Here is a 22,265-nt window from a genome sequence, read left to right as displayed (position 1 = left end):
ATGAATAAATGATGAGTGAATGAATGAATGATGAGTGAATGATGAGTGAATGAATGGGTGAATGAATTGGCGAATGAATGAATGAAGGAAGGAAGGAATGAAGGAATGAATGAATGAAGGAATGAATGAATGAAGGCCCCGCGTGATCTGCCCAGAGCCTGCTTTCGTCCCCCCCGCCCCACCCCGACAGTCCCTCGCCGAGAAAGCCTCTGCCGCCCCCTGCCGGCCCCCGGCGGTCAGGCCCACAAGCGGCCACGTGACCGAGAGCGACCGCCCCGCGCGGGGGGCGGGGGGCTGGGGGGGGGGGGGAAAGGGGGGAGAAAGGGAGGAGCCGCGCCGGGCCCACGGCGTCCCTGCCCTCCGGCCAGACCGAACCAGTCGATGGCGGAGCGGCGCCGCCAGGCCGAAGGAGTGGATGGGAGAGCGGCGGAGCGGCGGCTCCGGCGGGCGGGGCGCATGCGCGGGAGGGGGCGCCAGCACCATGACCGACTACAGCGAGGAGCAGCGCAACGAGCTGGAGGCCTTGCAGTCCATTTACCCAGACTCCTTCACAGGTGTGGCCACCCTGCCTTTATTAGCCTCATCATCATCGATTAATTAACTGATTCACAGGAACCGTATTAGCAGCAGCCTCATCGATTAATTAACTGATGCACAGGAACCGTATTAGCAGCAGCAGCATCGATTAATTAACTGATGCACAGGAACCGTATTAGCAGTAGCCTCATCGATTAATTAACTAATGCACAGGAACCGTATTAGCAGCAGCAGCATCGATTAATTAACTGATGCACAGGAACCGTATTAGCAGCAGCAGCATCGATTAATTAACTAATGCACAGGAACCGTATTAGCAGCAGCAGCAGCATTGATTAATTAACTAATGCACAGGAACCGTATTAGCAGCAGCAGCAGCATCGATTAATTAACTAATGCACAGGAACCGTATTAGCAGCAGCAGCATCGATTAATTAACTGATGCACAGGAACCGTATTAGCAGCAGCCTCATCGATTAATTAACTGATGCACAGGAACCGTATTAGCAGCAGCAGCATCGATTAATTAACTGATGCACAGGAACCGTATTAGCAGCATCATCATCGATTAATTAACTGATGCACAGGAACCGTGTTAGCAGCAGCAGCATCGATTAATTAACTGATGCACAGGAACCGTATTAGCAGCATCATCATCGATTAATTAACTAATGCACAGTAACTGTAATGCTACTATGTGGGAAGCGCCTACTCTCTGGCTTTGGTGCTGATGGCCTTGGCTGAGCGCTGCTTGGGTGTCAAGCCCTGTGCTGTTCGCTGGGGACTGGCCTAGGGAGAGGGCAGGGGCCTGGGAGTCAGAGGTCGTGGGTTCTGATTCTGCCGCTCGTCTGCTGGGCGGCCCAGGGCAGGTCGCTTCGCTTCTCTGAGACTCAGTGAGCTCAGCTGGAAAATGGGGCTGGAGACTGGGAGCCCGACGTGGGGCGGTCTGATGAGCTGGTAGCTTCCCCCAGCGCTTAGAACAGTGCTTGGCGCTTACCAAATAGCACCATCATTATTATTAGTCTCTGGGCTCAGTGAGCTCAGCTGGAAAATGGGGATGGAGACTGGGAGGATCACGTGGGGCGGTCTGATGATCTGGTAGGTCCCCCAGCGCTTAGAACAGTGCTTGGCGCATAGTAAGCGCTTAACAAATAGCACCATCATTATTATTAGTCTCTGGGCTCAGTGACCTCATCTGGAAAATGGGGATGAAAACTGTGAGCCCCATGTGGGACAACCTGATGATTTTGCATCTCCCCCAGTGCTTAGAACACATAGTAAGCGCTTAACAAATACCAACATTATTATAATTCTTCTCTGGGCCTCAGTGACCTCATCGGGAAAATGGGGATGAAGACCGTGAGCCCCACGTGGGACAATCTGATGATCTTGTATCTCTCCCAGCGCTTGGCACACAGTAAACGCTTAACAAATACCATCATCAGTATTATTATTCTCTGGGCCTCAGTGACCTCATCAGGAAAATGGGGATGAAGACTGTGAGCCCCACGTGGGACAATCTGATCGTGGCTAAGTGGAAAGAGCACGGACTTGGGAGTCAGAGGTCATGGGTTCAAATCCCGCCTCTGCCACTTGTCAGCTGTGTGACTGTGGGTAAGTCACTTACCTTCTCTGTGCCTCAGTGACCTCATCTGTCAAATGGGGATCAAGACTGTGAGCCTCACGTGGGACAACCTGATTACCCTGTATCTCCCCCAGCGCTTACAACAGTGCTCTGCACATAGTAAACACTTAACAAATACCAATATTATTATTATCTTGTATCTACCCCAGCACTTAGAACAGTGCTTGGCACATAGTAAGCGCTTAACAGATACCAGCATCATTATTATTATTCTCTGAGCCTCAATTCCCTCATCTCTAAAATGGGGATTGAGTCTGTGAGCCCTACGTGGACAGGGACTGTTACCAACCCGATTTGCCTGTCCCCACCCCAGTGCTTAGTACAGTGCCTGACACATAGCGCTTAACAAACAACATTATTATTACTATTACTATGGTATTTGTTAAGTGCTTACTATAATAATAATAATTAGGGTATTTTATGTGCTTACTATAATAATAATTAGGGTATTTGTAAGTGCTTACTATAGTAATAATCATGGTATTTATAAGTGCTTAGGGTAATAATTGGGGTATTTTTAAGTGCTTAGTATAGTAAATAATAGCTGGTATTTGCTAAGCACTATGTGCCAAGCTCTGTTCTAAGCACCAAGGTAGATACAGGGTAATCAGGTTGGCCCACATGGGGCTCACAGTTTTAATCCCCATTTTACAGATGAGGGAACTGAGTCCCAGAGAAGTCAAGCGACTTGTCGAAGGTCACACAGCAGACACGTGGCAGAGCTGGGATTAGAATCCAGGTCCTTCCCACTCCCAGGTCTGTGCTCTATCCACTGGGCCACACTGCTTCCAGTAGCCCTGGTCCCCTCACCCAGGGGTCCATCGTCTGCCCGGATCCCCCCATTGCATCCATCCAGTACAGCTTTGGAGAAAAATTCACAGACCAGCGATCAGTACTGGGCCACTGGAAGGGAAGTTGGGCCTGTGGCATCCTCCATCCCCAACTCTGCGGCTGGGTGCCCAGGAATTGCAACACAGTTCCTCCGAGCAAGCAGTCGGTGGAGTTTACTGAGCGCTTACTATGTGCAGAGCACTGTAAAAATAAGAAGGATAGTATTTGTGAAGAGATTACTATGGGCCTAACACTCTTCTAAGCGCTGGGGAAGATACAAGGTCCTCAAGTTGGACACAGTCCCTGCCCCGCATGGGACTAACAGTCTTAACCCCCATTTTGCAGTTGAGGTAACTGAGGCCCGGAGGAATTAAAGTGAATCTCCCAAGGACATGCAACAGACAAGTAGCAGAGCCAGGATCAAAGCCCACTCCCTTTGACTCCCAAACCTATGCTCTTGCCACTAGGCCACGTTGCTTCACAGTGTACGAATGATAATAATGATGGCATTTGATAAGCATTTACTATGTGCAAAGCACTGTTCTAAGTGCTGGGAAGGTTACAAGGTGATCAGATTGTCCCATGTGGGGCTCGCGGTCTTAATGTTCATTTTACAGATGAGGTAACAGGCACAGAGAAGCTAAGTGACTCGTCCAAAATCACACAGCTGACAATCGGCGGAGCCGGGATTTGAACCCATGATCCGTGACTCCTCAGCCCGTGCTCTTTCCACTGAGCCACACTGCTTTTCACGCTTGGGAGAGTACAATCTAGTTAGGCATGATCCCGGCTCACAAGGAGTTTCGTGGGCATCCTGGTGTCTCTATCACAGGTGATTTTGCGTCGCGAGAGCCACGGGGTGGACCCGGAGCGTCATCATCGCTCAGGGTTCGTTGATTCAAGAAGCTGGGCATGCTGGCGACCTGAGGAGATGGGAGAGGTTGTGGGATGCCTTCCTGAACTAGTATTCCATGCTACACCCACTCCTGGTCCTAATTGGGCCCGGCTACTCTCTGACTTTCAAGGAAATCAGTATTATGGGTCTTATTTTGATCGAGAAGCGTAAGCCCAGTGGGAGGGTACGCTGACGCCCCATTGGAGCCACACGTTTAATAATAATGTTGGTATTTGTTAAGCGTGTACTATGTGCCAACACTGTTCTAAGCGCTGGGGTAGATACAGGGTAATCAGGTTGTCCCACTTGGGGCTTACATTGTTCATCCCCATTTTCCAGATGAGGTAACTGAGGCACCGCGAAGTTAAGTGACTTGCCCAAAGTCACACAGCTGACAGGTGGTGGAGCAGGGATTAGAACCCACGACCTCTGACTCCTAAACCCGTGCTCTTTCCACTGAGCCACGGCCCAGCTAGTCTCCCCCTTCAGTCCTTATCCACCCTGCTTGTGCTGGCTTTGAGACCCAGTTTTCTCCTTGTTGGCCCATTGGTTTTTTGAAGGCCCACCTCCTCCAAGAAGCCTTCCCTGACAAAAAACTCTTTTCCATCTCTTCAGCTCCCTTCTACAGTGCCCTGACTTGTTCCACCCCCTCCCAGCCCCGCAGCACTTAAGTCCATAACTGTAATTTATTTATATTAACGTCTGCCTCCCCCTCTAGACCGTAAGATAGGTGTGGGTAGGGAATGTGTGTGTTATATTTTACTCTCCCAAGCGCGTAGTACAGTGAACTGCACACAGTAAGCGCTGAATAGATACGAATGACCCACTAACTCGTACGTTACTTGAGATGACCTTGCGGAACGAACCAGATCTGGTTACAGTTCTGGGCCTCTAATGTGTTTTTCAGCCGGGTGGGCACCTCAGTACCCGCCGGCTGAGGCCTGGTTGCTAGCAAGTAGGTCTTACAGAGAGCACACGGTCCCTGCCTATGTCTCTGGCTTCCAGGTGGTTCCTGAGGCCCTGTTTGGCTCAGTTTATAATAATAACGATGGTACTCGTTAAGCGCTTACTATGTGCCAGGCACCGTACTAAGCACTGAGGTGGATACAAGCATCTGTCAGAGCCAGGGACAACCGATCACTGACTTTCCAATTTCCTGCTGCAGCTTCAGATGTGGCTGCAGGAAAAGGACAGGATAATAGGATCTGTTCCCCTCCAAGGTTTTTAATGGGATGCCATTACCTTGTTGGGACCGGCTCTGTTGTTGTGCGTTTACAGAGGCTCGACTTCACCCCAGCATGAAACGTAATTCCTATGAGTTTGTAGGGTTCTAAATTCAAAATTATAAGCCCTGGGCTTAGTGGTGCCGTTTCACGTTGAGTACCAGCTGTGCCCAGGCCATTGTGAAAATACAGAATCAATGTTATGCCTGAAATTTGTTTATGTTCATGTCTGTGTCCCCTACTTCTGGACTGTAAGTTCACTGTGGGCAGAGAACGTTGCTACCAACTCTGTCATGTTCTCCCGAGCCTGCGGTGCGGTGTTCCGCACAGAGTGAGCACTTAATAAATAATAATAATGTTGGTATTTGTTAAGCGCTTACTATGTGCAGAGCACTGTTCTAAGCGCTGGGGGAGATACAGGTTAATCAGGTTGTCCCACGAGAGGCTCACAGTCTCGATCCCCATTTTACAGATGAGGTAACTGAGGCACAGAGAAGTTAAGTGACTTGCCTACAGTCACACAGCTGACAAGTGGCAGAGGCGGGATTCGAACCCATGACCTCTGACTCCCAAGCAGGGGTGCCCTTTTCACTGAGCCACGCTGCTTCCCAATGATGGCATTCATTAAGTGCTTACTATGTGCAAAGCACTGTTTTAAGTGCTGGAGAGGATACAGAGTGATCAGGTTGTCCCACATGGGGCTCACAGTCTTAATCCCTATTTTACAGATGAGGTACCTGAGGCACAGAGAAGTTTAGTGAGTTGCCCAAAGTCACACAGCTGACAAGGGGCTGAGCTGGGATTTGAACCCATGACCTCTGACTCCCCAGCCTGTGCTCTTTCCACTGAGCCATGCTGCTTCTTGCACACTGTAAACACTCAGTAAATACCACCGATTGATCAGTAGCAGCTACTGTTGGCGGAACACTGTACTAAATGTTTGGGAGAGTACAGTAGACACTTTAAATTACAGGTGGAATAGAGAATAAGGATCTGTGCTTAAGTGCTCCAGTGAAGGGCGTGACTTTCCATGGGTTTAATTGTCTCAGAAATGCTGAAATGGCAATTGGAGGTGGATGTAGGGTAGAGAGATGAGAGACTAATCAGGGAAGACCTCCTGGAGGAGATGTGATTTCGTTAGGGTTTTTGAAGACAGGGAGAGCAGTGATCTGTGATGTGAGGGGGGAGGGAGTGTCAGGTAGGAGGGAAGGGTGAGGACAGAGCAAGGACACAGACTGAAAGAGTGAGAACCCAGTGAGAACCCTCCAAAAGGTTGTGGTTTGAAAGGAACAAAGCATGCAAATTGGGGCGTAGGTAAAGAGCAGAGGATATGTTGGGTAGAAAGAGAAGCAGCGTGGCTGAGTGGAAAGAGCCCGGGCTTGGGAGTCAGAGGTCGTGAGTTCTAATCCCGGCTCCGCCACTTGTCGGCTGTGTGACCTTGGGCAAGTCATTTAGCTTCTCTGTGCCTCTGTGACCTCATCTGTAAAATGGAGACTAGGACTGTGAGCTCCACGTGGGACAACCTGATTACCTTGTATCTACCCCAGCGCTTAGAACAGTGCTTGGCACATTGTAAGTGCTTAACAAATACCATCAATATTATTAAAGAGAGGTGCTGGTCAGGAGTTTCTGCATGATGTGGCGAGGGATGTGGAGAAGCAGTGTGGTCTAGCGGAGAGAGCTTGGGCCTGAGAGTCAGAAGGGCCTGGGTTCCAATCCTGGCTCTGCCACTTGCTTGCTGCGTGAAGTTGGATTTACATGGTAGCAGTTTGGATGGAGAGGACTGTAAAATGGGGAAACCTGCTTTCCTTCCTCCTTAGATTGTGAACCCCATGCAGGACAGGGACTGTGTCTGACCTAATTAATGTGTAATAATAATAATAATAATAATGTTGATATTTGTTAAGCGCTTAATATGTGCAGAGCACTGTTCTAAGCGCTGGGATAGATACAGGGTAATCAGGTTGTCCCACGTGAGGCTCACAGTCTTCATCCCCATTTTGCAAATGAGGTAACTGAGGCACAGAAAAGTTAAGTGTCTTGCCCACAGTCACACAGCTGACAAGTGGCGGAGCTGGGATTAGAATTCATGACCTCTGACTCTCAAGCCCGGGCTCTTTCTACTGAGCCATGTTGCTTCTCCTACCCCAGTGCTTAGAATAGTGTTTCACACATAGTAAGCACTTAACAAATACTGTAAAAGAATCGGAAGCTTTTGAGGCGAAGACAAGTTTGCACAGAATGATGTTTTAGGAGAATTCATTCAATAGTATTTATTGAGCTCTTACTATGTGCAGAGCACTGTACTAAGCGCTTGGAATGTACAAATCAGCAACAGATAAGAACCTGCCCATTGACGGGCTTACAGAGAAGTGTGGACTAGAAAGTCTGGCCAGCAAGGAGCCTGATGCGGTAGTCAGGCTCTCTGGATCAGCGTAGTTGCTGTTTGGATGAAGAGGAAAGGGTGGAGTTTGGGAATGTAGGTGAAGAGCCAACTGGTTTGGGTGACAGACTGAATATGAGGTTTGAAAGAGGGAGGAATCAAGGATGATGTCAGGTTTACCATTTATGGAAGGTCCTTAAAGTGTGAGAGAGCACTTGATATTCACCCCACCTCTAACACCTTAACACTTTTCTCCATAGCCTGCTGTAATTTATTTTAAAGTCTGTTGCCCCCTCTGGACTATAAACTCCTTGTGGGCAGGGAATATGCCTGCCAACTTTGCTGTATTGCATTCTTCCAAGCACTTAATACAGTGCTCTGCACACAGGAAGCATTCAGTAAATACCATTGATTGACTGATTGGATAATTCACTTGAGTGATTGCTTGAGACTTCCGCCTTGGGGAAATTCTCATGATGTGTATCTTTCTCTTACAGTGCTGTCTGAAAACCCAACCAGCTTTACCATCACTGTGACCTCTGAGGCAGGAGAGAACGATGAAAGTAAGTGCTTTATAAATTCACTTCCACAGGATGCCAGGTTGGGGACAGCTATACTGGAAGCCCCCTGAGGGCAGAGATTGTGACTACCAATTCTCTTGTACTCTTTCAAATATTTAATACAGTGCTCTGTACAGAGTAATTGCTTAATAAGTACCCTTGATTGATTGGGAAGTGGTCAGGTCCTTGTTTTAATAATAATAATTATGGTATTTTTTTAAGCACTTTGTGCCAGACACTGATCTGGGGTAGATAAAAGGTAATCAGGTTGTCCCACAAGGGACTCACCGTTTTAATCCCCATTTTACAGGTAAGGTAACTGAGGCACAGAGCAGTGAAGTGACTTGCCCATGATCACACAGCAGACAAGGGGCAGAGCCAGGTTGAGTCCTCACCTCCTCCGACGCCCAGGCCTGTACTGTATCCACTAAGCCATGCTGATATCCTGGCAGCTCCCTGCTAAGTCACTTAGGAAATCCTCTGTCCCCCCCGCCCTGAACTGGTGGGGCTGGGTGGGGGCCGATGAGGGAGAGAAAGAGCACTCAGTACAGTGCTTTGCACACAGTAAGTGCTCAATAAATACTACTGAATGAATGAATGAATATGTGGCTCTAAAAAGGGAGACAAGCCCATCTCTGATCCCCAAACCCACCTACGCCACAGTGGCAAGGTTGGGAGATAGGAGGAGAGTAGGAGAGAAGCTGCAGCCATGTTGTTTCCATTCCCTCTGGGTTCCTAATCACCTTCTCTGCAGTAGAGATGTGTTTTAGTGGCCCCGACGATCTGTTCGGTGTTAGCCTGCTCGGGCTTGCAGGGTAGGGTGGTTAGGCGGACACAGGGAGAGATAACTAATCGATTAATCAATCGTATTTATTGAGCGCATACTGTGTGTAGGGCACTGTACTAAACGTTTGGGAGAGTACAGTATAACAGAGTTGGTAGACCCATTTCCTGCCCACAGTGAGCTTGCAATCTAGACGGGGAGACAGACAGTAATATAAATAAATAATAAGCATAGGATTTTTTAGGCGCTTACTACAAGCCAGGGACTGTATTAAGGGCTGGGGTAGATACAAGATAATAGGGTTGGACACAGTTCCTGTCTCACATGGGGCCCACAGTCTTAATCCCCACTTTACAGATGACGTAACTGAGACACCAAGAAGTGAAATGATTTTTGCCCAAGGCCAAAATCAGTCATTCAGTTGTATTTATTGAGAGCTTACTATGTTTAGAGCACTGTACTAAGCTCTTGGGAGAGTAGAGTACAACAGAAATAGCAGACGCATTCCTTGCCTATACTGAGCTTAGAGTCTAGAGGGGGTGACAGACAGTAATATAAATAAATAAGTAATTTATGATATATAATTTAAAGATATGTATATAAGTGCTGTGCGGTTGGATGGGGTGAATATCAAATGTCCAAAAGTCACAGATTGAAGTGCATAGGCGATGCAGAAGGGAGAGTGAACTGATGAAAAGAAGGCTTAATTAAAGGCTTTTGGAGGAGATGTGACCTTCGTAATGCTTTGCATGTAGAGAGAGTGGTGGTCTGGCATTTGTGGAGGGGGAAGGTGTTCCAGGCTAGGGGGAGGACATGGGAAAGGGGTTGACGGCGAGCTAGACGAGATCGGGGCACAGTGAGTAAGCTGGTGCTAGAGGAGCAGAGTGTGCGGGCTGAGCCATAGTAGGAGATTAGTGAGGTGAGGTAAGGTGGGGCGAGCTGATTGAGTCCTTTAAAGCCAATGGTAAGGAATTTCTGTTTGATGTGGAGGTGGATGGACAGCTATTGGAAGTTCTTGATTGGGGAGGCACGAACTGAACGATTTTGTTGATAAATGATTTGTGCAGTAAAGTATGGATTGGAGTGGGGAGAGACAGGAGGCAGGGTGGTCAGCGAGGAGGCTGATGGAGTGGTGAGGGTGGGATAGGATAAGTGCCCGGTAGCAGTGTGGATGAAGCGCAGAGGGCGGATTTTAGTAATCTCGCGAAGGCAGAATCAACAGAATTTGGAGACAGCTTGAATATGTAGGTGGAATAAAAATAATAATAATAATTATGGCATTTGTTAAGCGCTCTGTGCCAAGCACAGTTCTAAGCGTTGGAGTGAGAGAAATGAGCGAGGACAACACCAGGGTTATGGGCTTGTGAGGCGGGGAGGATAGTGGTGTTGTCTAGAGTGATAGGAAAAACTGTGGGAGGGCAGAGTTTGAGTGGGAAGATAAGGAGTTCAGTTTCGGGTATGTTTAATTTGAGAGGTTGGAGGAACATCCATATCGCTATGTCTTGAAGGCAGGAAGAAATGCGAGATTGCAGGAAGGAGAGAGATCAGGGCTGGAGATAAAGTTTAGGAATCATCTGCATAGAGATGGAAATTGAAGCCATGAGAGCAAATGAGTTCTCCAAGGGAGTGGGTGTAGAGGGAGAATAAAGGGGACCTAGGAATGAACCTTGAGGGACCCCTAATAATAATCATAGAAATAATCATGGTATTTGTTAAGTACTAGCTGTGTGCCAAGCACTGTTCTAAGTGCTGGAGTCGATACAAGGTAATCAGGTGGGACACAGCCCCAGTTCCACTTTGGGCTCACAGTCTTAATCCCCATTTTATAGATGAGGTGCCCGAGTCACAGAGAAGATAAGTGATGGAGTCGGGTCTAGGACCCATGTCCTCTGACTCCCAAGCTCATGCTCTTGCCACTGAGCCATGCTGCTGCTTGCTCCTTTTCCTCCTCAGCTTCCCACTTTGGGAGGCTGAGGAGGAGCCAAGCAAAAGAGACTGAAAAGGAGCAGTCGGAGAGATAGGAGGAGAACCAAGAGAGGACAGTGTCAGTGAATCCAAGGTTGGATAAAGTTTCAAGGAGAAGGGGGTGGTTTAAAGGAGGCACAGCAATCAAGTGGCGGAGCTGAGATTAGAACCCAGGTCCTCTGGCTCCCACGCCCATGCTGGTTCCACTAGACAACACCGCTTCTCATAAATTACAGCTATGTACATAAATGCTGCGAGCCTCAAGGGGGTGGTGAATGAAGAATGCGAATCCCACAAGGGAGTGGGAGAAGAAATGAGGGCCTAGATGGGGAAGGCCTCTTGGAGGAGATGCGCCTTCAGTAAGACTTTCGAAGGTGAGGAGAGTGATTGTCTTTTGGATGTGAAGTTGGTGGGTGATCCAGGCCAGAAGCAGGATATGGGCAAGAGGGTGGAGGCTAGATAGATGAGGTCAAGGCATATTGACTATTTTGGCATTAGGGGAGCGAAGCGTGCTGCCAGCTGGGTTGTAGTAGGAAATCAGGGAGGTACTGTAGAAGGGGGGAAGGTGATCGAGTTCTTTAAAGCCAATTTTGAGGAGTTCCTTTTTGATGCAGAGGTGGAAGGGCAACCACTGGAGGATCTTGAGGCGTGGGGACACGTGGAGTGAACGTTTTGGTAGGAGAATCGTTGGGGCAGGAGAGCGGACTATGGACTGGAGTAGGGGGAGACAGGCAGGGAGGTCAGCAATTAGGCTGGTACAGTAGTCAGGGCGGGATAGGATAATTGCTTGGATTAATGTGGTAGCAGTCTGGCTGGGTTTTAATGATGTGAAGTTGGAACCGACAGGATTTAGTGATGGATTGAATATGTGGATTGAATGAGAGAGTTACTCGATAACACCATCATTACAGGCTTGTGAGAAAAAAAGGATGGGGCGCTGTGTATGGCGTTAGGAAAGTTGGGGAGGACAGGAGGGAATATGAGGAGTTCTGTTTTGGACATGTTAAATTTGAGGTGTCGGTGAGACATCCAAGTAGAGATGCCCTGAAGGTGGGAAGCAGCGTGGCTCAGTGGAAAGAGCCCGGGCTTGGGAGTCAGAGGTCATGGGTTCGAATCCCGCTCCGCCACTTGGCTGTGTGACTGTGGGCAAGTCACTTAACTTCTCTGGGCCTCAGTTCCCTCATCAGTAAAATGGGAATTAACTGTGAGCCTCACGTGGGACAACTTGATTACCCTGTATCTACCTCAGCGCTGAGAACAGTGCCCTGCACATAGTAAGCGCTAACAAATACCAGTATTATTAAATGTGAGATTGCATAGAAGGAGTGAAATCAGAGCTGGAGAAGTAGGTTTAGGAATCATCCGCGTCGAGGTGGTTGTCGAGTCCATGGGAGCGAATGAGTTCCCCAAAGGAGTAGGGGTAGTTGGAGAAGAGAAGGGGACCCAGAACTAAACTGATCTAGGCAAATTAATGAAAGACATCCCAAGTTTTTTTTTAACCGGGTATTGAGGTGGTGACAGAAGCAATCCCTGCCCTATCACTGCCCAGAGAAACCCTCGCTGTCTCAGTGTGGGACAGAGGGACCTGTGGGAAACCCTCTTCCTCGAGTTTTGAATGAGTCACCCTGGGTCCCAGAGAGCCAACCTGTGTCTGAGCCAGGAGGCAGGGCAGATCCCATCGGCTGGGTTCTCTCTGCCTGGTGGGGCCGGTCCATGGCTGTGTGTTGATCAGCTGTTTCCACCAGGAGTCCCACCCCACCAGGATGAGGGGACAGATTCAACCCAACAGCCGGTCACACATTGTTATTTTTAGTTCCCTCTGCCTGATCGGGCTGGTCGATGTGACTAAGTCTGTGTGTTGATCAACCAGTTCCATATCAAGACTCCCACTCCACCAGGATGAAGGGACAGACTCAACCCTAAAGTTGGTCACACTTCATTTTATTATTATTATTATTATTTCTCTCTGCCTGATCGGACTGGTCCATCTGACTAAGGCTGTATGTGAAGATCAACCATTTCCACACCAGGACTCCCAATTGCACCAGGCTGAAGGGTCAGATTCAACAGAATAGCCAGTCACAGTTCTTCATTATATATTATTCTTCATTATTGTTATTATTATTTCCTCCAGTGGAGGGGGGAGCTCCTGGAATCAGTGGCAAAATCCAGAAGGATTTGGGTAGAGCCATGGAGGAGAGGGCCATGCTGGTTCACTATCCACCATAGTGGGCTATGCTTTTCCTCCCATTTTGAGCTCTCTCTCTCGAGTTACTGGAATTAAAGTGATGTATTTTATTCTTTTTGGTGTTTATGTAATATGTACTCTATGCTAAACATTGCATGCAGCCTCAGAGATTGGTAGTAGAAGTAATACTAAATATTAAACTTTTATCATGTGCAAAGCACTGTAACAAGTGCTGGGAGAAAATAAATAGGGAAGTAAACATGGCTCTCATGGGGGCTCACAATATAAGAGTGTGAGTGGGGAGAGGGATTGAGAGACAGACACATCAGGAATGAAAGAATATTAAAACACAACACAGATAAATTCACAAGCAAAAACAAAATCAGTAGGGTGCTGTGGCTGGAAGAGCAGAATTTCAGGCTCCTCGGGATTCTGAGTTCAGTGCACCTCCAGAGCCACAGAAACCTCTCCAGCAGCCACCAGTGATCCCTGGACTTTGTGGAGGCCTGGTGCTGCTCTTTCCTTAGAGGATGGTGAAAGGCAGGATGGATTTGGGTCGCTTGGTGGTGCAGAGGATAGTGGGTGACAGCTCCCGGGGGGACCTCGGGGCTAGCTGTCATGGGCGGGGAAGGGCATGGGACATGCCATGCTGGGAGCATGGGCCTTCAGTGGCGGTAGGAGGGAGGGAAGGTAGCGGTTCCCATGGATGATTTTCTCCGCCGCAGAGGAGGGGCCCAAGAGCTGGAAGCAGACAAACAGAGCAGTAACTGGGAGGAACTGGGCAAATTCAGTGAAATCAACAATAACTGCTCAGTCCCTGGACTCCTCCCCTCTGCCGACCAGAACAGTCAAAGCTTCCCACCGTTCAGACAGCTGTCATGGGGATTTTGTCCCTCTGTTTTTTGCGAGATGGGACCCTTTCCCCAGTGGGGGTGTGCGGGGATGACGCAGTGTGTATGATCTGTTTTCATTTCAAAAGCAAACGTAATGATGCCTGCCTTTTTCCTCTCAGCTGTGCAGACAGCCCTTAAGTTTACCTATGGAGAAAAGTATCCAGATGAGCCTCCTCATTATGAGATATTCTCCCAGGAGAACCTTGAAGATAATGACATCTCAGACATCTTGAAATTACTGGAACTCCAGGTAGGAAAGAGAGGGTTTCAGAGCACTGGGGCCTAAAACCTAAAGCGCATGTTTTCTGCGGTTGAGAAGAGTCCAGGGATGCTGTCTTCGGGAAGCCCAGCTCTGGGGTGTTTCCGCTGAAAAACTCATCAGTCAATTAACAGTGTTTATTCATGGATCAGAGGGTGAGTTTCTCAGGAGTTATTGCTGTGTTCCGATCTCGTCTACATTGCCACGGACCTATTTTCCTAGCCTGGAATTCCCCCCTCCTCCTTATATGCCAGACCTTCAAAGCCTTATTAAGATCGCATCTCCTCCGAGACTTTCCCTGAGTAAACCCTTTTTCTCCTGTCCCTTCTGCGTCATCTATACTTGGGCCTTTGGGCACTTGATATTCTCCCTATACTCGATAGTCAACCCCACAGCACTTATGTACATATCTTTAAAAATATATGTTAATAAGTGATTTATTTACCTTAATGTTTGTCTCCTACTAAACTGTAAGTTTTTGGGCAGGGAACATGTCTGCTAACTCTGTTGTATTGAACTCCCCCAAGTGCCAAGTACAGTGCTTTGCACATAGTAAGCACTCAATAAATTCCATTGATGATGTTGATCTAGAGGTGCCAAATTCAACTGGAAAAAATCACCTAATGGAGACTAGTATGCCATCCCTGTGTTCCAGAAGGGCCAAGGTGGCATCTGAATGGGCAGGACACGAGAGGGCACCGGTGGCACTGGCCGAGGAGGGGCTGGGGTGTCAAGTGGCGTATGGCAGAAACGTAGCTGGCAGGAGGCGACAAGTCAGCTGTGGAGCGGAGCAGTTAGCCAGCAGCAGAACCGGGCAGGTGGGCAAGCCTTTGGGTGGACACACCCGATCAATAGTAGTACTCATAGTATTTATTAAATGCTGACTGTGTGCAGAGCACTGTACTAAATGCTGAGCGAGAGCACACAGGTGGAAATTAGACATGGGCCCTCGTACTCAGGGGGCTCACAACTTAAGACGGTCACTCAGACTATTCTTTGAGGCCTGTATTGAGCACTTAGGAGAATACAGTGGACCCGAAAGAAGTGGACCCTGCCCTCAAGAAGTTTACACTCCAGTGGGGGAGGCAGGTTAGACACAGATTACCAATTAATCAGTGGCATTTGCTGAGCGCTTACTGTGTGCAAAGCACTGTACTGAGCACTTGGAAGAGTGCGGTAAAGCAGAATGGCTAGACATTATCACTGCCCAAAGCAAAGTTACAGTCCAGAGATTATACCCTCAATTTAAATATGTAATAATGATTGTGTTGTGCTAAGTGCTTATTGTGTGCCAAGCACTATACTGATCAGTTGATCAATAGTATTTGTCGAAGGCTTACTGTGTACATAGCACTGTACTAAACATTTAGGAGAGTACAATAGAACAGAGTTGGTAGATGTTGTTCCCTGCCCACAAGGACCTTACAGTCTAGAGGGGGAGACAGACATTAAAATAAATTACAGATATATGCATCAGTGTTGTGAGGCTGAGGAGAGGTGAATAAAGGGTACAAATCCAAGTATAAGGGCTCTGCAGAAGGGGGAAGGAATAGAGAAAATAAAGGCTTAGTGGGGGAAGGCCTCTTGGATGAAGCATGATTTTAATAAGGTTTATACTCTATCCAGTATACTGTTTCTCAGCCCTACATCCCAGAAGAAAGAATCCTCACAGTCACTTTAATACTGTGCCTGGCACATAGTAAACATTAACAAATACCATTATTATTTAGGAGTGTCCAGACCCTGGTCAGCCTCAGCTGGGACCTAAAGCCCTCCATTTCTCCTGTACTTGACGCATAGTTTTGGGGACATTCATTCATTCAGTAGTATTTATTGAGTGCTTACTGTTTGCAGAGCACTCTACTAAGCACTTGGGAGAGTACAATACAACAATAAACAGGCATATTCCCTGCCCTCACCCAGCTTACACTGCTCATCCAATCGCTGCTGAAGCCCAGGTGTCTCCCCAAAGGTGTAAAGGTCACCTCCGACTAGTTTACTCCTCTCTCCCGAGACTGGCTGTAGGAAGCTCTCGGAGAAGGCACTCCTTCCCACGTGTCCCATCTCCCAGAGATTCTCCTCCAGCCCCTACCACAGATCTTGACAGTGTTTAATGGCTTCTTAATTTGGTAACAATGAAGACAATTCCAGTTCAAACTGTCTTTCCTTGAATCTGGTACTTTTCCCCCTAGGACTCTCTGGACTTCCCTGTAGGCATCTAGGGGCTCTTGATCCTCTGGTCCTTCTTCCTCTTCTCTTGGGGCATTCCAGGGTCTCTCAGCGTCCTTTCTCTCCCATCAGGGGCAGAAGGCTTAGTCCTCCAGAGTCCTAACTTTAGGCCCCGGACATTTAGGATGTCCTAACCCTAATCCAGGATCCTCTCTGACCCTTCTCTGGTTCCTGTGTCCATTTTGGGTCTCAGCACGAGCTGTCCCTGTGTCCTCCTCTCCCAGGCATACAGCTTGCAGCCTCTTGCCTTCAAGGTGGCTGAGGATCTGCTTCTCCAACTACCTGTCCACGGTGTGGCCAAGTGGAAAAAACCTGGGCCTGGGAATCAGAGGACCTGGGTTCTAATCCCAGATCTGCTACTTGTCTGCTGTGAGTACTTGGGCAAGTCTGTGCTTCTGTGCTTCAGTTCCCACTGTGGGGGACTGTGGGACCTGATGATCCTGTATCTACCCCAGCACTTAGTACAGTGCTTGGCGCACAATAAGTGCCTAACAAAACCCACAAATGTTATTATTATTATTACTTCCTAATCCATCTACCTGATTGGCTCAGGTCAGGGCAGGGCACCCCGGAGTGACTCTCCTGGCTTCCACTTTCCCCTTCAGAGGCTCATGGTTTACAGGGGAGGGAGAACAAGTATTGAATCCCCATTTTACAGATGAGGAAGCTAAGGCACAGAGAAGGTAAGTGACTAGCCCAAGGTCACACAGTAGACCAGGGCCAGAGACAGGATTAGGATCCAGGTCTGTTGACTCCCAGTCCTGTGCTTTTTCCTCTAGGTCCTGCTCCTTCTTGTATTTGCATAAGGATGAGTTCAAAAGGTAACTGCTAAGGGCTGCTGGTTGATTGAGACAGTTTGGTGTGATAGAAATAATGATGCCCCTGGCATCTGATGTGTGCTTACCATGTGCTAAGCACTGGAGTAGTCAGATCAGCCATAGTCTCTGCCCTTAAGGGGCTCACAGTCTAAGGGGGAGGGAGAACTTGTATTTAATCCCCATTTTACAATGAGGAAACTGAGGCACAGAGAAATTAAGTGACTTGCCTAAGGTCACATGCAGACAAGTGGCAGGGCCAGAATTAGTGCCCAGATCCTCTGACTCCCAGTCCTGTGCTCTTCCCATTAGACCACACTGCTTCCCGAAAAGACACAGTCCCAGCCTTCTAGGAGCACCCAATGTAAGGGATCGTTTGTGTTGAAATGCATGGTACCTGGTGTGTCTTGGGGTATGGGGTGAGGAATGTGCTTTTTCTGTGACTCAGGCTGAAGAAAATCTGGGCATGGTGATGATCTTCACATTGGTGTCCGCAGTCCAGGAGAAGTTGAATGAGATAGTTGATCAGATAAAAAACAGACGAGAAGAAGAATTGAAACAGAAAGAAAAAGAGGCAGAAGAAGCAGAAAAGGTGAGCGATTTCCTCCTGCCCAGCTGGGCCAGTGACATCAAAGCAGGCCCTCAGGGGGAACGGTGGGGTCTGGGCAGTTTAGGACCAGATCTGGGGGAACAATGTTTGGTCATCTGTTAAGGGGTGATGTATTGAGAAGGATGTTCGGATGTCAGATTCCCCACATCTGAATGTCAGTCAGTGTCCATTTTGATTTATTCATTGCGGAAAGCCCTTCATCTGCAGATGCAGCCGGGGAACAGGCCATGGTGAAATGCTTTTGCACAGACTCTGAAGCCTCCCTGAAAAGGCAGATTGAGTTTCTAGAAATGTCTTCCCAGGCAGCCCCTGAAAAAGCTCCCTGATTTGTATCCACAGACCCATGCAGACTCCTCTGCTCCCACCTCCAGGAAGAAGTCACAGCCCTCCCTCCTTGTCCCCCGGTAGTGTCTGAGCAGCCACCGATGAGGCATTTTCCACACCTAGGCCAGCAGAGGCACGGGAACTGAAATGGAAAGCCTCCCTCAGGAGTTGGGATGTGGAGCTGGCTGTAGAGAGGCTAGACTCTCCCTTCCCAGTGCCCAGGCTGTGTGGGGAGGAGAAAGAGGGGGCTTTGCCACCAGGTTGCCACTGTCCGTTCTGTGTTTCCAGCAATGTTTCCATGGCACCCCCGTCACGATTGAGAACTTCCTCAGCTGGAAGGCGAAGTTTGATGCAGAGCTTTTGGAGATAAAGAGGAAAAGGATGAAGGAGGAAGAGCAAGCTGGAAAAAATAAACTGAGCGGTAGGCTTGGGAGTCTTGGAGGGCATGGGATCAAGACAGGAAAATCTTGGGGGAGAATTGTACCAGTCCACCGTCCATCAGCACTCCTAGTGAGTGCCAAGCTGGTTTTTTTCTTGGTAGTTGGGGATGGGGGTTGGGGGCACGCAAGGTTTTTTTGTTGTGTTTTTTTAATGGTATTTGTTAAGCGCTTACTTTGTGCCAGTCCCTGTACTAAGTTCTTGGGTAGATACAGGCTAATCAGGTTGGACACAGTCCCTGTCCCACATTGGGCTCACTGTCTTAATCCCCACCTGAGGAAACTGAAGCACAGAGAAGTGAAGTGACTTGCCCAGGGTCACACATAAGACAAGTGGTAGAGCTGGGATTAGAACCAACTAGCAGAGCGTGGCTGCCCACAGCAGTCACCTCCTCCACCACCCACACCCCCACCACCAAAAGGGGATCCCAGTTAATGCATCCACCCAAGCAGATTTGTGCCACAAAGATGGCATCCAAAACAGGGTTTCAGTAGTGTGAGGTGAAGAGCGGTGGGTCCGTGGTGAGGGAAGGGGAGCAGGTGGACCAAGGTCTCAGAAAAGTAGGCAGGCCTCAAAGAGTCCTCCTCCGCCCCGCTGTACCCTCTCCCTGCCAGTCTCCCTGCTCCCCTCCCACCCTTTCTTTGCCTAGCTGTTTTTTTTCCATTCCTGATGGCTGCAAGAAGAGCCAAGCCTGACAGCTTCTTTATTCTCCTGCATCAGCCGTGCGTGAGGACTGGGAAGGGGAGGAAGGAGGTGGAAAGAGAATAAGAAAGAGAAAATGAGAATATGAATATGATTCCTCCCTGCTGCCCAGGGGGAGAGGTCCCGGGGGGAGCTGGATAGAGAGCAGTGAGGATCCTAGCCTGAAGGGGAAGAGTGAGAAGCAGCATGGCTTAGTGGATAGAGCATGGGCCTGGGGGTCAGGAGGACCTGGATTCTAACTCCGGCTTCGCCATTTGTCTGCTGAATGACCTTGTGCAAATAACTTCACTTTTCTGTGCCTCAGTTACCTCACCTGTAAAATGAGGGTTAAGACTGTGTGCCCCAAGAGGGACATGGACTGTATCCAACCTGATTTTCTCTGCCTCAGCTTGAAGTGCAGCGCCTGATATGTAGTGCTTAAAGACTATCATTTGAAAAAAGGAAGAGAAAGAGTGTGTGTGTCTCTGGGGAAAAATGTGTATCTGTGTTAGTGTATGTGGCTTGGATGTGTTTTTGCATCTAGATTGTGTCCCTGGAATAGTTGTGTATATGGGAGAAGAGTGCATATTTGTTTCTGGGGGTGTGTACTGGGGACCCCCTCTGCTGGGTGTGGTAGCAGGTAGGACACAGTGAACAGTTTAGATCCTATGCTTCATTGGGAAGGTTGATGATGCCTGTACTCTGTTCTGTGCATCAGATGTAGGGGGTCATCTTCAATCCAGGATCAACTTCTTGCCCAGTCACTCAGTGGTATTTATTGAGCGCTTACTGCGTGCAGAGCACTTGGGAGAATACAATTTAGTAGAATTGGTTGGACACGGTTGTAGACCCTGGAAATTTGTGTGCAGTGTCCAACTGGAATTTTGAGCCGTATTAGTGGTGCTTTGCATTTATACCCTGCTGTCTGCTCACCCACCTACCTTCAAACAAGGAGGCCGAGATGCTTCTAGTGTGTTCTGGTCAGTACTCGGAACCCCCCCCCGGCCAGCGGTGGGAAGCCGGTGTGGCTAGCCCCACTTTTTGGATGGAGAAATCAACCTGGAGGATATAAGTTCCCAGATCATCCAACCTGGGTGGTGGAGAAGGACCGAGGTCCTTGTTCCTGCTCTTCCCGCTTCCAAACTGGGGCGGAATTTAGGGCTGAAGCTGGCTGGCACCAGGTTCCAAGAGCCCTGCAAGCTGTGAGGGAGGGCCCTGGGGCTGGCTTGTCTGGGAAAATTTTCCCTTTCTGTGTTCATTTCCTTTGTAGGAAAGCAGTTGTTCGAAACAGATCATAACCTAGATACTTCTGACATCCAGTTCCTAGAGGAAGGTAAGCCGGCCATGTTGGTGGTTTTCAACGGCAGTGTGACTCCATGTTGTATGGAAATGCAGCCTCCAGAGGGTAGCCTATAGAGAAGGGCTTAAAAGCTTTAGGAAAGATTATGATACCATTCCTTAATAGGCATCAGTCCTGCTTTGGACATTTAAGCTGAGTGTTCAGTAAAGGCCAGCCCTTCCCTTCTCTGGAGACGGGTGGGATTGGTCCCTGTTGAACACTCAGCTCCCTGGAGACTGGCTACTGTCCAGAAAGTCTCGGAGCTGGTGGACTTTCAGACCATGGATGGATGGGGTCTCCTCAAACCCCATTAGCCAATGAGAAGGTGCCACTTTGGCTGTGGGGGAAGTGAACGGTTAGCTAGCTCCTTCCCCTCTGGCACGGGAGCATCTGGGGGACCAGTCAGTCAGTGGTGTTTATTGAATGCTTACTATATGGAGAACACTGTAATAAGCATTGAGAGAGTACAATATAAGGGTTGGTAGGCACAGCCCCTGCCTACAGTGAGCTTACAGACTAGAGAGGGTCAGACATTTATATAAGTTACGGTTATGTACATAAGTGCTGTGGGGTGAAGGGTAGGGGTGAATAAAGGGTGCAAATCCAAGTGCCAGGGCGATGCAGAAGGGAATGGGAGAAGAGTAAATGAGGGCTAAGTCGAGGAAGGCCAGTTGGAGGAGGTGTGCCTTCAATAAGGGTTTGAAGGGAGGGGAGGGGAGAATCTGTGTGGGACCAGGCAGACACCCAGAGGAGCGGTTCTCCTTTTCTCTTGCAGCCGGCAACAGTGTGGAGGTGGACGAGTCCCTGTTCCAGGAAATGGATGACCTAGAGCTGGAGGACGAGGATGATGACCCGGACTATAACCCCGTTGATTTGGGGAGTGACTAGACCCTCCGGCTCGAGAGGCCGGGGTCCCTCTCCACCCCTGAGAGGTTGGGAGCGCCACAGCATCTGTGGCTTGGTCTGGAAATGGTTCCATTCTCTGTTCTCTGTCTTTTTTTCTAAGAAAAAAAGAATAATTAATTTCAGGAGTAGGTTCTTCTGGCTCATCGTCGTGCTCAATAAAATGACTTTGGGGTCTCAACTGTAAAATGCCAAGTACCCATCCAGTACTACTGTCCCAACCCTCCCACTCAGCCATTCTTCCGTTGGTCAAAACATGGGACAGACAGGAGAGCGATACATGGGCTGGACACTCCCGAGCATGTTGTACATGCCGTGAGCTCTTTCTGACCTTCCCTCCTTCCCTCCCTCACTCTGCCAAATGGCTGGAGTGGGCAAAGGTCAGTCCAGCCTCTTTGGTAGGCCCAGAGGAGGGGGGAGGGCTTACAGCCTTAAAGGCCTTCTCTTCCAGATCCTTCTCTGCGGTCACAGTGCAGGGAACTGAGGCTCATCCTTTTCCATGGTTGGCAGGGGGCCAGGACTTAAGAATTACGTACATTGGCTTAGGCAGTGGTAGAAACCACATAGGCCTGAGAAACACAGATATGGTTGGGTTTTTCCATCCGCCTGCTCTCTCCCCCTCTGCCCCCCTGCCCCAGCCCCCTTTCAGGCCCTGAAAGTTCAGACAGGCTAACTGTAGGGTGGGGAAGTTGGGGATGAACAGAGTGATTTCAACGTTGCCAGCTCCCCAGGTAGAAACTGGGGAGAAGCAGCACGGCTTAGT

General features: G+C 48.9%; 1 protein-coding gene across 3 annotated transcripts; it reads left to right on the top strand.

Moving 5' to 3' along the window:
* Window positions 1-446: 446 nt before the first annotated feature.
* Window positions 447-21,685, top strand: RWDD1 (RWD domain containing 1). 3 transcript variants are annotated; one of them, XM_029054542.2, is made up of 7 exons: window positions 447-554; window positions 8,012-8,077; window positions 14,024-14,154; window positions 17,656-17,799; window positions 18,430-18,562; window positions 20,531-20,593; window positions 21,375-21,685. In XM_029054542.2, the coding sequence occupies exons 1-7, from the start codon at window positions 482-484 to the stop codon at window positions 21,485-21,487; spliced, it is 723 nt and encodes a 240-aa protein (XP_028910375.1). In that variant the 5' UTR covers window positions 447-481; the 3' UTR covers window positions 21,488-21,685. The 3 variants fall into 3 exon arrangements, with proteins under 3 accessions (XP_028910375.1, XP_028910385.1, XP_039767124.1); XM_029054552.2 differs by lacking the exon at window positions 14,024-14,154; XM_039911190.1 differs by lacking the exons at window positions 447-554; window positions 8,012-8,077; window positions 14,024-14,154 and adding an exon at window positions 17,178-17,213.
* Window positions 21,686-22,265: the final 580 nt, after the last annotated feature.

The sequence above is a fragment of the Ornithorhynchus anatinus genome, chromosome 2, assembly GCF_004115215.2.
Source record: "Ornithorhynchus anatinus isolate Pmale09 chromosome 2, mOrnAna1.pri.v4, whole genome shotgun sequence".
In the NCBI taxonomy this organism is placed as follows: domain Eukaryota; kingdom Metazoa; phylum Chordata; class Mammalia; order Monotremata; family Ornithorhynchidae; genus Ornithorhynchus; species Ornithorhynchus anatinus.
This window is presented reverse-complemented; position numbering and strand designations above follow the sequence as displayed.